This window comes from Gymnoscopelus microlampas (assembly GCF_963454915.1).
Source record: "Gymnoscopelus microlampas genome assembly, chromosome: 1".
Taxonomy (NCBI): Eukaryota; Metazoa; Chordata; class Actinopteri; order Myctophiformes; family Myctophidae; genus Gymnoscopelus; species Gymnoscopelus microlampas.
This window is the reverse complement of record NC_139962.1, coordinates 20825487-20840764: the sequence shown is the minus strand read 5'-3', so window position 1 is coordinate 20840764 and position 15278 is coordinate 20825487. Positions and strand designations below refer to the sequence as shown.

The 15278-nt window shown below is 41.3% G+C and overlaps 2 protein-coding genes across 6 annotated transcripts in view; both read left to right on the top strand.

The window, feature by feature from the left end:
• The window catches only part of sppl2a (signal peptide peptidase like 2A), a 21698-nt gene extending 11592 nt beyond the window's left edge, over window positions 1-10106 (top strand). For 2 of the 5 annotated variants that reach the window (XM_084066127.1, XM_084066124.1), the window contains 9 exons: window positions 81-162; window positions 1248-1322; window positions 1887-1943; window positions 2931-2984; window positions 3829-3928; window positions 4893-4973; window positions 5495-5655; window positions 7321-7354; window positions 9109-10106. In XM_084066127.1, coding sequence (XP_083922253.1) covers window positions 81-162; window positions 1248-1322; window positions 1887-1943; window positions 2931-2984; window positions 3829-3928; window positions 4893-4973; window positions 5495-5655; window positions 7321-7354; window positions 9109-9152 — 688 coding nt within the window. In that variant the 3' untranslated portion in view covers window positions 9153-10106. The remainder of the gene's footprint in view (window positions 1-80; window positions 163-1247; window positions 1323-1886; window positions 1944-2930; window positions 2985-3828; window positions 3929-4892; window positions 4974-5494; window positions 5656-7320; window positions 7355-9108) is intronic. The other 3 variants (XM_084066128.1, XM_084066126.1, XM_084066125.1) reach the window with 2 other exon arrangements.
• Window positions 10107-11102: 996 nt separating this feature from the next.
• trpm7 (transient receptor potential cation channel, subfamily M, member 7) overlaps window positions 11103-15278 on the top strand; it is a 70135-nt gene continuing 65959 nt past the window's right edge. The window contains exon 1 of the mRNA XM_084052195.1: window positions 11103-11239. Within this exon, the coding sequence (XP_083908321.1) occupies window positions 11237-11239 (3 nt within the window). The 5' untranslated portion in view covers window positions 11103-11236. The remainder of the gene's footprint in view (window positions 11240-15278) is intronic.

Here is a 15278-nt window from a genome sequence, read left to right as displayed (position 1 = left end):
TCTATACTAGAGGGCACCTAAACTCCAAAAGAGGATGTGGATGTATCATCATACTTTATGTGTTTGACTTTTCCTCCTAGATGGATCTGGATCTTGCAAGATCTCCTTGGTGTTGCCTTCTGCTTGAACTTCATGAAGACCATCTCACTGTCCAACTACAAGGTACCTGACTGATATGTACTGTACCTTTACTATACCTGTCATACCACCATCTAATGCCTGATGTCTGTGTACCTTGTCCTACGACTGTGTATGAATTAACCACAATAGATGTCACCTCAAGAGCTGTAGAGTGACCTGTGCCAGTGTCCTTGGCATTAGCAGTATCAGCACTATTAATGCGGCCCGCAGGTTAATATGGGAATACTGATATATTATTGATTTCAGCTGTTACAATTCCAAACATGCAAACATGACCCGCTTTAATTACTTCAGTCTATAAAATTATATTGTCATTTGTATTTAAGTTCTTAAATAAGTATAACTAAATGCATTTGAAATGATATTAAAAAAATACTTTTCATGATTCTAATTCAAAAATAGCAAAGAAATCATCTGGATTCCAATAAAAAAAATAGCAAAAATAGCAGATCTACAAGCTCAAAACGCGTCACGGTGCGACGCGTTTTGAGCTTGTAGATCGGCTATTTTTGCTACTTTCGTGTGACATAGAATGGCGAAGTTCGGCATTAATTTGAGAAAAAAAGTAAAAATACGGAGATAAGTGTCTGCCCGACAGTATATGCAATGTGGCCCTCTGGAGTGAGTGTGGAAATATAGTGGCCCTCTCCATCATCAAAGTTGCCCACCCCTGATCTATATCAAGTCTTATACCTTATAAAGTTTCACAATTCTGTGAAACTTGCATTTGTTATTACAGTATGTCTGTGCTGACGTTCTTAATAGAGGAAAGCAATTCTAAATATGAAGAAATGCATCTCCAGCAAATCAAATATTTAAAAGCCTACATATTAGATGTATTTATTTGCAGTTTCAAGGAAAGAAAGAAAGAAAAACACATCTTATTTATCAATTATGATATAACATATACCATGAACATACAGTATAACGGGGTCAATGTTCATGGTTTAAAATACAAAAAAGGAAATGGAAAGCTAGTCCTTTGTGTGTATAGTCTCTTGTGCTTAACAGCACATATCAAAGTGTGTTAGATTATAGTTGTAATGACTCATCAGATGTATTATAGTTATGATGACTCATTCATGTGTAAACTGTTACTCCTCCAGATCTGTGTGATTCTGCTCAGCCTCCTGCTCGTATACGACGTCTTCTTCGTCTTCATCACTCCCTTCTTCACTAAGGTATTACAGTAGAAACCATTAAAACATCAAGGTGAGATACATCCGCTGTGTGAGCCTGGCCATCTGCGTGGCACATAGGTAAAACGCACCGAACAAAATGTTTCTACAGTATACTTTGGGAAAATGTATAGTGTTTTAAATTGGGGAGAGAATTAAAATAGCAATGAGTCACAAAGTGTAATAAACCAGTTCAACTGTAGTGTAATGTCATATCTACTTTATTCCACATTTTAGCCATTGTCATTGTTAACTGCAGTAGAATTAAGTGTGATAAATATGTGATACAGATTAGGGCTGGGTAATTAACCGAAAATGTATCTAAACCGGCATTTAGAACCACTCACAAACTTAATCTAGCTCATGTAGGCAAATCGAATAATCAAGAAGCTTGTAGACCTCGTTGGAGAACTATGAGGGCAGTGTAAACCAAAAGTGTATAAACAAAATTGTTCATTAATCGTAATCAAAGCAAAAGTTTGAAATAAACGTGATACTGATTTGTGATCACATCGCCCAGATCTAATAGAGGTACGATGATGTTGTGTGTTTCCTCTCTGTCCACAGAATGGAGTGAGCATCATGGTGCAGGTGGCCTTGGGCCCTGATGCTTCTGGAGAGAGGGTACGTCAATGCCTTGCTTCTCGCTTTAAAACAATCAGACTAAAATCTATTAATTCAAATCAAATGCAGCTTGTTGTTTTGCAATGTTTTTCATAGTTTTGGAGTTTTTTGACCTTCATTGAAAAACGCACTGGCTTTTATTAACAACTTGGCTGAACACTTGAGCCAAATTCCAATACTCTAACTTCCACACTCGCGCCCTCCACTCACGCCTTAGTCCCGCCTCTGTGCAAGGAGGCAAGGATTAGCTGCTAATCCGGAGGGATCGAGCAGTTTGGACCACATTCAATACTCACATTTCTGCCCGCTCACCTCCTCCATCCTCCAGATGTCCTGTTGTATATTGGACACTGTATTTGTCGACAATATGCTTAATTGAGCTGTATGACTTGCATTCTCCCACACCCATGCACAGCAAACAGCATGATTGTGTAAATAAAGATCAAACCATTATTTAATGTGTTTCTTCAGTAGCTTTGATCACTGTTATTCAGATATATGCACTTGAGTATCTCTTCCAGTTTAATCAAGTGGGACACTTCACTCTCAGACCGTTGATACACAAGTAAATTTGAAGTCCGCAATAAAAGGCATGGCTTTTGGATCCCATCTCCCAGACAGCGTAGTGTCCTTCATATTGAGAGGAGTCAGTCCGTTGCGGTATTCAATTACAAAACAGATAGTCAGTCAACACTTCTGCCAAGTTGACTGTAAACTCACTTAAGTGAACACTTGATGTACATTCGCTGATCGTCGCTACAAACCACCTGGGAAGCCTCCTCTCCACTCACTCTCAGCTCCTCCAAAAGCAAAGTGATATTTGGGACGCAAACCATTTCAGGGTCACGTTGGAGGACGGAGTGTGGAGTGGCGAGTGGGCAGAAATTAAGGTATTGGAATTTGGCTTCGGTGTCACAGTTGTGTGTGTGGGATTGAATTCTGGACTAACTGTGCCCACCTTGTGGTTGGGTGGGGGGGCCTGTCTAGGCTCACGGTAACGAGGTGGTGGTCCCTGCTGAACCCCAGGCTCCCTCAGAGAAAGTAAGGTGTACCTCCTTACCCATCCACTGTGTCTTGTGTGCGCCACCCTGTGGTGGGGAGGGCTGAGGGACACATTAGACCTAAAGATTGTAGATTGTTATGGGTTTAAGCCTGGATGGGATATTTATCCCAAAAGCAGCATATAGAAGGGGGGGGGGGGGGGGGGATTGTATAAGTGGTTTATATAATTCCAATTGACTAATTACTGTAGCTTGTTGACAAATTAATAATTCCCTGCTTTTCAAATTAATTCAAATTAAATTAATTCAAATTAATTTGTTCATATAATACATGTGTGATACAGTTTGTGATGTGCCCATCTTTCATATTTGACTGTATTTATATCTTCTAGAGATGCACTCGAATCACTTGTTTAGTACAACAAACATGCTAGCAAAGCACTCATTTCCTCCATTTCATTGTCATTGAAAAGTTATTAACTTGGTTAGCTAGCTTGGTTATTAGCTTTGTTTGGATGCTTGATTTTACTTTGTTGCTCGCCAGTGTCGCACGGAAGAAAACATTCGATCGACAAGCTCACAATCCAATGCACCATCACACGTTGTGAGTTTGTAGATCGGATATTTTTGGCTTAGGATTGAATGACAGATGTGTACACTGCAAGCATGTTTGCTTTGTCCGCCCTTATTGTCTTCCTCTTGCTATTACAATACATGGGGACAAATTTTCTTTGTCCAATTACATATGTTCAAGAGTGTACTGTATATAATTGTATCTAATGTATACAATTTGTTCTAAACAGATAGTCTAGCCATAGACCCTTTCATAGACATGGATTTGTACATTTAATTAAAGACCAAGCTGACCAAGCTTTTCTCTGCAGCTGCCTGTGGTGATGCGAGTCCCACGATTCTCGGCCTGGGCTCAGAACCTGTGTGGAATGCAGTTCTCCATCCTGGGCTATGGAGACATCATCGTACCAGGTAAACTAAACAAACTTCTCATTCAAAGCGTGATCTTGTCAACTTTGGTGGCTGCAGTCCTCTCTTCACCTGACGGTGACAGCAGACCTTTTCTCCTCTTCCTTGTCTTTTGTTCTTGTCAACGGAGCGATTTGAGAAAGTCAAACATTGTTCAGTGGTTCTCAGCCTTTTCTGGATCAGGGCCCACTTGAAAATCTTGAAAGTGTTCTGACCTTTCGGCTGCATTGTGAAGTGGTCAGAACATGTTTATTTTAATGATAAATCAAAAAATTGTATTCTGGCTTGAATCATACGAACTAACATAGTATGCTTTCATTTATTGGTCACAACGAATAAATAATTATACTAATACTTATACTAAAATATACGGAGAGTACAAGATGTGATGAGACATTCAATTCAATGTAATAGAAATCCCTAGAGAACAATTCAATGTAATAGAGATCCCTAGAGAACAATTCAATGTAATAGAGATCCCTAGAGAACAATTCAATGTAATAGAGATCCCTAGAGAACAGCCACCTTCCAGCATGCAAGATGATTGAGCCTCCTGAACAATAAAAATATTTTTATACATTTTTATACATTTTTATACTACTCAAAGTAGGAGGAGTGAAGGCTGTCACATGGTCATAAGGAGGAGGAGTGAAGGCTGTCACATGGCCAGACAGCCAGCCCGCCCCCCCCCAGACTAGATCATATTATTACAATGGGACCATCCTGAATACTGTTCAACCATGTCATAGTTGAACAGTATCAGCAAACCACAGTTTCCTTCACAAAAAGGGGAAATTCAAATAACTTAACAAAGGGCAAGTTCTGTTTAGAAGAAAACAGGTTTCCTTTTTAATGGCCCCTTTCCATTGAATAGACGTCAGTTGATGAACATTCTGTACCAGGAACTATGGTGGTCTGACCTGTTCCAAGAATTCATTTTCATTCTCTATTGTGTCCTGGTGAGCAGGCTTGCTGGTGGCATACTGCAGCAAGTTTGATGTGTGGATCAACAGCTCCAGGAAGGTCTACTTTGTCACCTGCTGTATTGGTAAGTCACAGTACAGACCATGTTTCTCACAGCTGTTCCACCAATACTGACTGCATTTATCTGATAATAAACAGGTGTGATTCTAAATCTCTTAAACCCTATATGCTTGCCCGATGTCATCCAGGGGTCCGTACTTGGGCCCCTCCTTTTTCCTCTCTACACCACATCTCTTTGCCAAAAAAAGACGATCTGCAAGTTTACAATGAGTCTCATTGCGAGCTTGTAGATCGTCTGTTTTCATTGAATGTTCGCCTGTTGTCTCTTTCTATGAGATGCCTAGAATAGGGCTAAAGATCGCTATATGATTGCTATGCTGGCTGTTGATATCCATATAATATCGCTATATCATGCCAACTAGTAGGAAAGCGTCAGGTTTATTGTGAGTTTTGCAGTTGAGGAATGGGAGATATTGTCCCTACTACAGCACGAATTGGACATGCATTCATTCTGATTGTGTGTGTGTGTGTGTGTGTGTGTGTGTGTGTGTGTGTGTGCATCCTCCTGTGTGCCTCTCTCCATAGCCTACTTCCTGGGCATGGTGGTGACCTTTGCTGTGATGCTGTTGTCAGGGATGGGTCAGCCAGCGCTGCTCTACTTAGTGCCCTTCACCCTGGTGGCCTCTGCCCTGGTGGCCTGGCGCAGGGGTGAGATGAAGCAGTTCTGGGCAGGAACCACCTATGAGGTGAGAAGACATTCAGACAGAGACCCTTTACTGTGTGTCTGAAAGTGATGTGAGACTCTGAGTCGTCGCGGTCAGGTGGAAACCTTCCAAAACTGTTACTTTTCAGAAAATGTAAAAAAAAGAACCTGTGTTCCAATTGATACAATGTAGTTATTTAGTCAAAAATACTTTCATTGGTTTAATATTTATAAATTTCACTTCAAAAATCGCAATAATTGTGAAAAACACTTTTTTTGCAGTGTAGTATGACAAAATAGGTTATTAATGTACCAAAAGAACTAAAAAGAAATATGGAGATACAAGGTTTCTGCCCGACAGCGACGATATGATTCAGGCAGAGACCCTTGACTGTTTGTGAAAGTGATGTGAGACTCTTGAGTTGTGTGAGTGTGATTGTCGGTGACATATCTACTTTATCTACGACAGGCGTTTCTGTCCATAACAGCAGTGGTTCTCAAACTTTTTTGTGTCAAGGACCTACAAATGTATTTAGTTGCGGACCCCCATCTGAAAATGTTTTGTCCCCTAGAAGAGGAGATTTGTGTAAAAAAAGAAAATCAAACTTTTCCAATGCTTTCTTTTTTTAACTCAATTTTTATTGGAACAAAAGATTTTCAAAAGACAGATACACCTTTTCCAATACTTTCAAGATTATTATTTTTTCATAAATAGCAGATGTACAAGTTTGCAGTGCGGCACGAAGTGACTGGCTGTGAGCTTGTATATCTACTATCTTTTAATAGCCATATGTGTAATGCTATATTAACACATTTAGCTGAGGACCCCCCCCCAAGGACCCCTGGGGGTCCCCGGACACTGCTTTGAGAACCACTGTATAACAGCACTACGCTGCTATCCTCTCACTCACTTACTCACTGCATGGCCCTCAGCGAGCACATTGCATTCTGTGAAATGTTTTGGGAGTAGGAGGAATTTAATAATGTAGTGCAGAGGAGGGCCAATCCACGAGGAGTTCACCTTTTTAATCATAGATCAGATCAGTTTCTTGACAATTCTAACTGACATGTTGTAGATCAGGCTGTACTGTTAGTTGAAGATTAGTTATTTTCAGCAAACCACACCGCCATACTACAGAGTAGGGCATTAACTACTTCTGATTTTTGCAAGTTGACTTTCTGTCAGTAAAAGTCAAAGTCGCGTCTCACCGTGTCGTATGATGTTGAGGAACACACTATCCTTTCCAGTTCTGCTCCCAACTGAACAGGCTCCCTGACCAACCTAACCTAGTGGCAACAGAGAACACAGCCAATTGTGTTTGTTGGAGCGCCCGGCCAAGCCGGAGGCACCGTAGCGCAATAACCACAGTCTCCAGGAACCTTGGGCAGGAGTCTACACATTTAATGCAGAGTACCCCACACGTCTTGGAAACACAGGGACATTGCAACTTAAGACATCTAAGAAATACGAATAACTTGGCATGGTGTTGCGTAAGTGCATGAATGCATGCCATCAAGGGGTGTGTGTGTGTGTGTGTGTGTGTGTGTGTGTGTGTGTGTGTGTGTGTGTGTGTGTGTGTGTGTGTGTGTGTGTGTGTGTGTGTGTGTGTGTGTGTGTGTGTGTGTGTGTGTGTGTGTGTGTGTGTATAATCTGTGTGTGAGTGTGTGTGCGCGTGATGACATTCTGACTTGGCTTCGTCTCCACCAGGTGCTGGACTCATCCAGGGAGCCTTTGTTAGCAGGTGTGCGTCCTTCCCTTCCACCCAGTCCCACCCCCTGCACTCCTGCACCCTTACAGTGTCGCTTAATGCCACCTTCACCAGCTTCACTCATTATCTTGTCTGTTTTTCTTCTGTTGACATTTAAACTCTTTCCCTTTCCGTGGTCGATAAGATATTCAAACACATAACCAAAATTTGAAGTTTTGGAATTTGGAAAAACACTTTTGCCACCTTCTTAAAATAACGACAAAATATGTTTTCCTTATATTTTTCTTTTTATAAATATAATATATTCTATATTTGGTTCAATTTATTCTTCTTTTTTTTGGAAAAACTTATGTTCAGTTAGGCCATTATTTGAAGAAGGTGACAACTTGCACCAGCCAAGCACATATCACTTATTTAACCACTAGGTGTCGCCAGAGCATTGACAATTTCCCGGGTCTCTTTGGCCATGTGGAACTTTTCCAGGACATTCCACAGTGGACCATTAAAAGCCATGACCCTGAAGTATTACCTTCACTTCACCATTAACTTCATTTCTTTATTCTTGCAGTCCGGCTGGCTTTCACAGCTTGTGCTTTTGTGATTTGACTTCTGTGTTAATGTCATCCTCCTGCTTGTCTTCCAACCAGTATTTTACGTTTCTCGTGACTCCAATAGATATGTCCTTTATTAACAACCAGATGATAACTGCCCCCCGCATGCTGTTGCTTGGTATTAACCTGGGAGGCCAGTGGAAAAAAACTGCCATTCATTTGTTGGTGTTTGTGAATGTCCTGTAATAGTGCTTGTAAGCTGTTCTGTACTCATTCTGTGCTACATGGGGATTATAAAGGTCCTTACACAACCGGAACATTTATTTTGTGAGATTAATTCATTCATTTTGGTGGTGTTTATTCGTCACGCTCCCGATGTGTAAGGGCCTTTTTAAAGTGTGACATCTATCCTCAACCAGGGGTTTTCAAACTTGTCCCTGACAAAAATGTCAGGGACCTACATGATGACTGACATTAAGCCACGGACACCCACTTCAAATGTCTTATTAGCGACCCTGATGTTTTGGTTTAAATTAAACTAAATTGCATTGAATTGTCTAAATGTTGCAATTGTACATCACTGTCTGGTAAATACATCATTTCTATCACACTAATTTCAAGTGTATTGGATTATACTGACATTAAAATTACTCTGCTGGAAGACCCCCTGGAACCCCCTCAAGGATGCTTGGGGGTCCTCAGACCCCACTTTGAAAACCACTGTCCCAAACGATATGTGTATACAGTACAGTATAGGTCTGGGCGATATGACTTCAAATCCATATCACGATTATTTCAAACTTCTGCCTCGATTACGATTAAAGAAAGATTTTTTAAAAAGTGAAAATAGCAGATCTACAAGCTAACAACGTGTCAATGCGACATGTTGTGAGCTTGTAAATCGGCTATTTTATAACAAAGTACAATACAAGTGGTTAATCAGACTAATCGATTTAGTCGCTTATAAAATACGTCTTATTAGAACTTTTTCTGTGTCGATTCGTTGATATAATTTATAAGACAAATATATTCAATTATTATTCGATTAACATGAGCAAGATTAAGTTAGGCTATTGGTTCAGTTAATTGCCCAGCCCTAGTACAGTACGTCTGTGATGATTATTGAGCCAACATTGAATGTGTTTTCTAATTTCTCTTCATTTCTTTCTGTTTTATTATTTATTTATTGTTTTTCCATTTCCTCTATTTATTCATGTGTTTTAAATTGTTCTTCAGAGGGAAGAGCTGACCGGAGCGCCATAGGAGGAGAGAAATGCTGAGTTTGACTGATGAGCAACGAAACAATCGGCTGGAGACTTTTATGAATATGTTCAGAGCAAGGGAAATAAGTATGAATATGTTCAGAGAAAGGGAAATAATTTTATTATTATTGGTTTTGTTTTGTTTTTAGAACAATGTGGGTTAAGTTATGGCTGGGAGCGAGTGCAGTGTTTTGTTTGTAATAGACGATGCTTAGTAAATGGACCTGACAGATGCTTTTAAATAGTTAACCACTTAAACCCTATTTTCAACTAGGCTAATTAAAACATTGCCAAAAACATATTGGCTATTTTCAAAGATTTCTTTTTAATGTTTTTTTAAAATCAATCTAAAAAGCTCACAACACGATGCATATATACGTTGTGAGCTTGACGATCAGCTATTTTGAAACAACTTTTTTGTCAAAAATGTTCAAACGAAAATAGCAGAACAAAAAGCTCCCAGCGCATCACAAGGTGTCGAAAAGAAAAAAACACATTTTTGAACATTCAACTTGCCCAAAATGGGGCTGCCAGAGTTGAAGTGGTACGCTATTTTTGTGCCTGACAATACATACAGGGTGTTTCGTTCAGTCGTTCTCAAACTTCTTAATTTCAAGGCCACGGACCCCCATAGCTCTCAGAGTTACAGATCTGTAAGGGTCCATTTGTCCCCCTGGAAGCCCCTCAAGGATCTTTGGGGGTTCCGGACTCAACTTTGAGAACCACTGGTTTAGTTCAGTTGAGCAAAAAAACTAACTGATGCCTTGCTGATGATCGCATAAATCCGCAGTGCACTTTATGACTCTTAACTTTTGCCAGTTAATTAATTTGTAGACAAGGTGGTGTTGATAACTTGTAGCCAAACTTTAAGATTTTTTGATAACTGTTTTTTGAGGTGTCTGTAACTTGTTTGTATAATTGATCCACGTGATTTATTTCATTGCCTTACATTAAAAGAACAACTTGTTTCTACTTTTTTGGTATTGGTGTTATATGACTGACATAAATATATCATTTAATTTAATTGGATGATTGGACCTGAATGCAGGATGAGTTAACATTTATTTTGTTTAAATGTTATTTTAAATGGTACTTGTCATGTTTTGGACAGATACTGCATATATCACAAGATGTGAGGAACAAACATTGATTTTGATGTCCCAGGCTCTTTAAAAGTACAATGTCACTATAAGATTGTATCATCACTCATCAGATACAAATTGGTATTAAGATATTTGTATAAATATTGCATGTGGGAGAGCTATTAAGTAGGGGCGTGGGAAGATTTGGCAACTCAGTGGACTTGAGGTCGGATATATGTAACTTAGACTTTCTCTCTCTCTCTCTGTCTCTCTGTCTCTTCTCTCTCACACACAGACACGCACGCACACAGACGCATTTTAGACGATTGAATACCTTATTAACAGTTTACAAAAGCACATAAAGTACAGTTTAATACAAATACAATGCTAAAAGGATTGAACCGAAGAAAGCACTGCTTGTTTCCATTGGGGTCCTGTGTATTCAATTCATACCGATTCATACACACTCAGTCTCTCATCCCTCCCCGTCACGTCACGTGACAGTAGCGCATGCACGCTGCACGGGGGGGGCTGACTCAGCGGGGCCTCGTCGTCGTCACGCAGGCAGCGGCGTGCAGCGTCAGTGAGTCCGCCGGCATGCAGCTCAGTCCGGTCGCACCATTATGAAAGAGCAGCTACGTTCATCTTCTGTCTGTGGAGCCTCTCTTCTACTACTAGCTGTACCACACCACCACCATCATCCACTACATCTCTGCTCCACCTCCACCACCTCCACCACCCAGAACCACGTCCTAGCAGCTGCTGCAGCCGAGGCACCGCATCCTCCACCTCATCCAGCAGCAGCATCGCATCATCCACTACATCCACGTCGCTCCTCCTGCTGCTGCTCCTCCGCCGGGTCAGCCGACCACCACGTCCCCTCCGCTGCCGCTGCTGCTGCTGCTGCCTCACTGCCCCGGCTCACCCATCATCACCACAGCACCGCACACCACCACCGACACGATAGATGGATACACGCCACGACGCACCTCTCCCTCCTGAAGCTCAACGGTGAAGAGAATGGTACATAATAATAATAATAATAAGTTCTATGTTCGGTTCAGTTCAAAAGGAGCTTCGTTGTGTGGCATGGGAACACATTATGTGATCTGTGTGTGTCTCAGTGGTTCTCAACGTGGGGTCCGGGGACCCCTACGGGGTCCGTGAGGTGGCTTCCATGGGGTGCCCCATGGAGAGCCCCACCATGGAAGCCCCCAGCTAGTTCCTCCTAACTATCCAATCATTGGGCTATAGTGAGGACCCCCATGATGGGTCTCCATTATAGCTCGATGATTGGATAGTTTAGGAGGAACCAAAAGAGCCCCTTAGTTATGGGGGTCCGTGGCCTGGACTGGACGTCCCTTTCTGGTCATCTTGAGTGGCAGGTCCCTCCATGCATGCTGCCTGTCACACTCTCACACCCGTGACCCAGTGTGCGGCTGTCTGTCTGTCTGTCTGTGTGGGCTTATACAGCCTATATAATGTATACATATTTGCATGGTATGTTATTTACAGTCTTTGGTCAGCACAGTGTCAACGTGGACATAAGGGAAACGTTACATGACAGGCAAAAAAGAAAACAAGAAACACTGTCCTTCAGTAGAGAAAGCTCCCACGGTGGGACTTTTTGGCACAAGGCTAGCTTTAAAGTTAGCTTGCTAATGCTAACTTTTACGCTAGCTAACTGGCTGCGTTAGCCAGCAGTGGTGGTAGTAAGGTTTGCAGTGGCACGGTTTAGCACAGCTGGCTAGCACGTTAGCACAGCTGGCTAAACGTGTTAGCCATAAGGTAAATAATTCCTCCGTCACCCACAGACATGTTCACACTGGGCTGAATGACTGACTGACTGACTGACTGACTAACACCTCACGTTTCTGTAACACGTTTCTGGCTTGGTTTAATTTGGAGCCTTTTGCTCCCACAAAGATATGTCGTTTTCAACTGCAAAGTTGTTGTTTAGTGTTCTGCCCCCCACGTTTTTGAGTGAAAAGGGAAGTGCTTGCTGTGACGTAGCTCGAGACCGGACAGCCAGCCAGGCTGTAATTGATTGATTGAATACTTTATTAGCAGTTTGCCAAAAAAAAGCACAGGAAAGTACAGTTCAATACAAGGTCTGTTGAGAGGATTATATCCAAGAAAGCGCAATGGCTTGTTTCCATTGGGCTCCATTGCCCGTGCTGTCTCTCCCTGTGCCACCTTGAATGTTCGCCAACTTATTTGATTATTACATAAGTGTGAGCACCTTTTAAAAAAATAAGATAATACCCAGTTTTTTCACAGTAAATAATCTTTCTGAGAGTGTGAACATGGACCCAAATTGGTCATATTTTCACACTCAGAGTTAACTGAACCCTTGGAGACATTACTGTGTGGTGTCAGGAAAAGTGTTACTGAAATAGCAATTTTCCTCCCTGTGTGTTTGAGTTGTTTCCTGCTTTCCTAGGCGCAGTAGACCTCAGTGCTCCCAGTCATGTTGATTACTGTACTGTGTGGTTTTGTGCAAGATGTTTGTCAGCCTACACAGTACCAGACAGAGAGTCTCAGTCTGAATAGGCTGTGAAAGAAAGGCATTGCTTGGTTGGTTGTCCTGCATGTCTTCTTTCTGTGACACTGTGACAGCCAAGCGGTTTCCTAGATTACAGTGTACGTGCATCGTTTCTGCTTTATTAGATCCTGTACAATTGTGCCTGTTATGTTCATACAATATCATGACTTGGTTTGGAACAAAGGTCATCACCATGCCGGCCTGTGATAGACATTTTCGTCAAACTTTATTTTTGCCACAGACATACTACTGTAAATGACCCCTCTCGAGTGGACTTTCCAGTGGCCTCCTAATGTGCCATATTGTCTATACCAATTTGCTACACATTTTAAAATTATATCTCTTCTGCATTAATTATATCAGTTATTAAAGGTAGGGTAAGTGATTTGCTTTGGTTAAAATAAGTGTTAAATATCTCTATATTCTGATAGTACTCATTGCTATAGAGTGTTTGTTCAGTATTAGGAGTCTCCTTGTCTCTCCACCTCTTTATTAAACAGAAAATGCATTTTCGTTTCAGTTTCAGTTTCATTTCCAATTTTATCCAAGCAGGACAGAGAACTCAATCAGGATACAGATTAAACAAGTGAAATTGGAAGTGATGACACTGGAACTGGAACACTATACAAATTAAGCTTAAAAATGGGTACTTTCTCCTGATTGGCTGAGATTTTGTCACCTACCGAAAAATGTATTTTCTGTTTATTAAAGAGCTGGAGAGACAGGGAGACTCCTGTTACTGACAAAACACTCTATAGCAATGATTACTATCAGAATACAGTATTTTAACCTTTTAACAAAATACTTTTTGTTTTAACCAAAAGATATCACTTACCCTACCTTTAATGATATCAGTAGATAGTGTCCTACCTATTCTAAAGAAAATCTGGTGACTGTCAAATCAGCCACTATATACTGTACAGTATACTTACTGACTGTACAGGCATCAATGCAGCATGGTCCAAGTCTATCCCGTGTTTGGAATTTCAATAATTAGGTCCCGTCAGTACAGTTTGTGCTTTCATTGTATTTTACACGAACAAGAGAGCATTGTATTGAATAAAAAAATAATAAAAAAATAATAATCAAAGATTTGCCACGGATAAATTATGGACTTAACATGGTCACATTTTTCAGTGTACGGACACACTGATGGGATGACCTGCGGTTTGGAACCAGGTTGTACACGGTTTGTGCCTTTGTCCTTTGTAGTGCTACAACATGCAGGGGCCTCTGTCTTTGGCCTCAGTGCAAACCTTCCCACAGTGCTTGCCTTTGCCAGTCACATGCCCCAGCTTACCCCTGGTTGTGTGCGCAGTCGAGGGATGTTGCTCCTGTTGACCCAAAAGAACAGAACACAGTGAGGGAACAGTGGGGATTTGAAATATCGCAAATTAGCCTATATAACATGGGCCACCTACTAAGGCTGGTTAATTAACCGAAAATATAATCAAAACCGACATTTAGAACCAACACACTTAATCTTGCTCATAGGTTAATCCAAGAAGCAAGTCATTTTCTTTTTCTTATTTCAACGCATCAACAAAATGTTCTAGTACATTTGTTATAATCGATTAAATTGATTAGTCTGATCAACCACTTTAAGCACTGTGTTATACTATGTTGTACAATGGTGGTGTTCAAAAATAGTGACAATAGTCGATGGATCTACAATCGTCCAGCCTTAATACCTACTGAGACTGCTACTATTTAGTCACTCAGAATCATGAATCAACTTGATGGAATGTGTCATTGTATCATCAGCCCAAGCTTTATTATTATAAGTGCCTGCTTCTTATGGAACAACAGATGGAATTATGGTGGGAATTGTCTGCATTGTGTTGTCTTGTGCTCTGTGTCTATTTATGTATGTGTGTGCATGTATGTATGCATGCATGTGGACTCTGTGTGTGTGTTTATGTATGTGCATGCATGCCCATGGACTGTGTGTTTATGTATGTGCATGCATGCATGCATGCATGTGTACTTGCATGTCACTCCTCTTGCATTTCAGTCTGTAGACGACTGTTTCTGTTCTGCCTCCCTGCACTTTCTTATCTACACACCGATCTATTCTCACCACACACACACACACACACACACACACACACACACACACACACACACACACACACACACACACACACACACACAGGCCCAATTTAAAGATGACCAATAAAGCTTTCCAATGACTCTGGACCGAGGGGGGGGGGGGGTTCAGTCTCAGCGTTGACTTTATGAATGGAGTGTTCCCTGAGTTGTCATCCCACTGACAGCACCCCCCACTCCCCCTCCACGCGCTGTGACTCCTCCTGGTCAGCCATGGGGCTCAAAGTCACACGGCTGCTATGAGGGAACACTGAACAGTGACACTACTGGAATGGCTAAGCATCTTTGGCACGGCACCAAACCAACCATTTTGGCTGTCATCCATAGTGGCTGGATTACAGAATTCACTTATAGTCATTGTTCAAGGTTAGGTAATAGGTTCCCCTTAGGGCTGGGTGATATGACGTC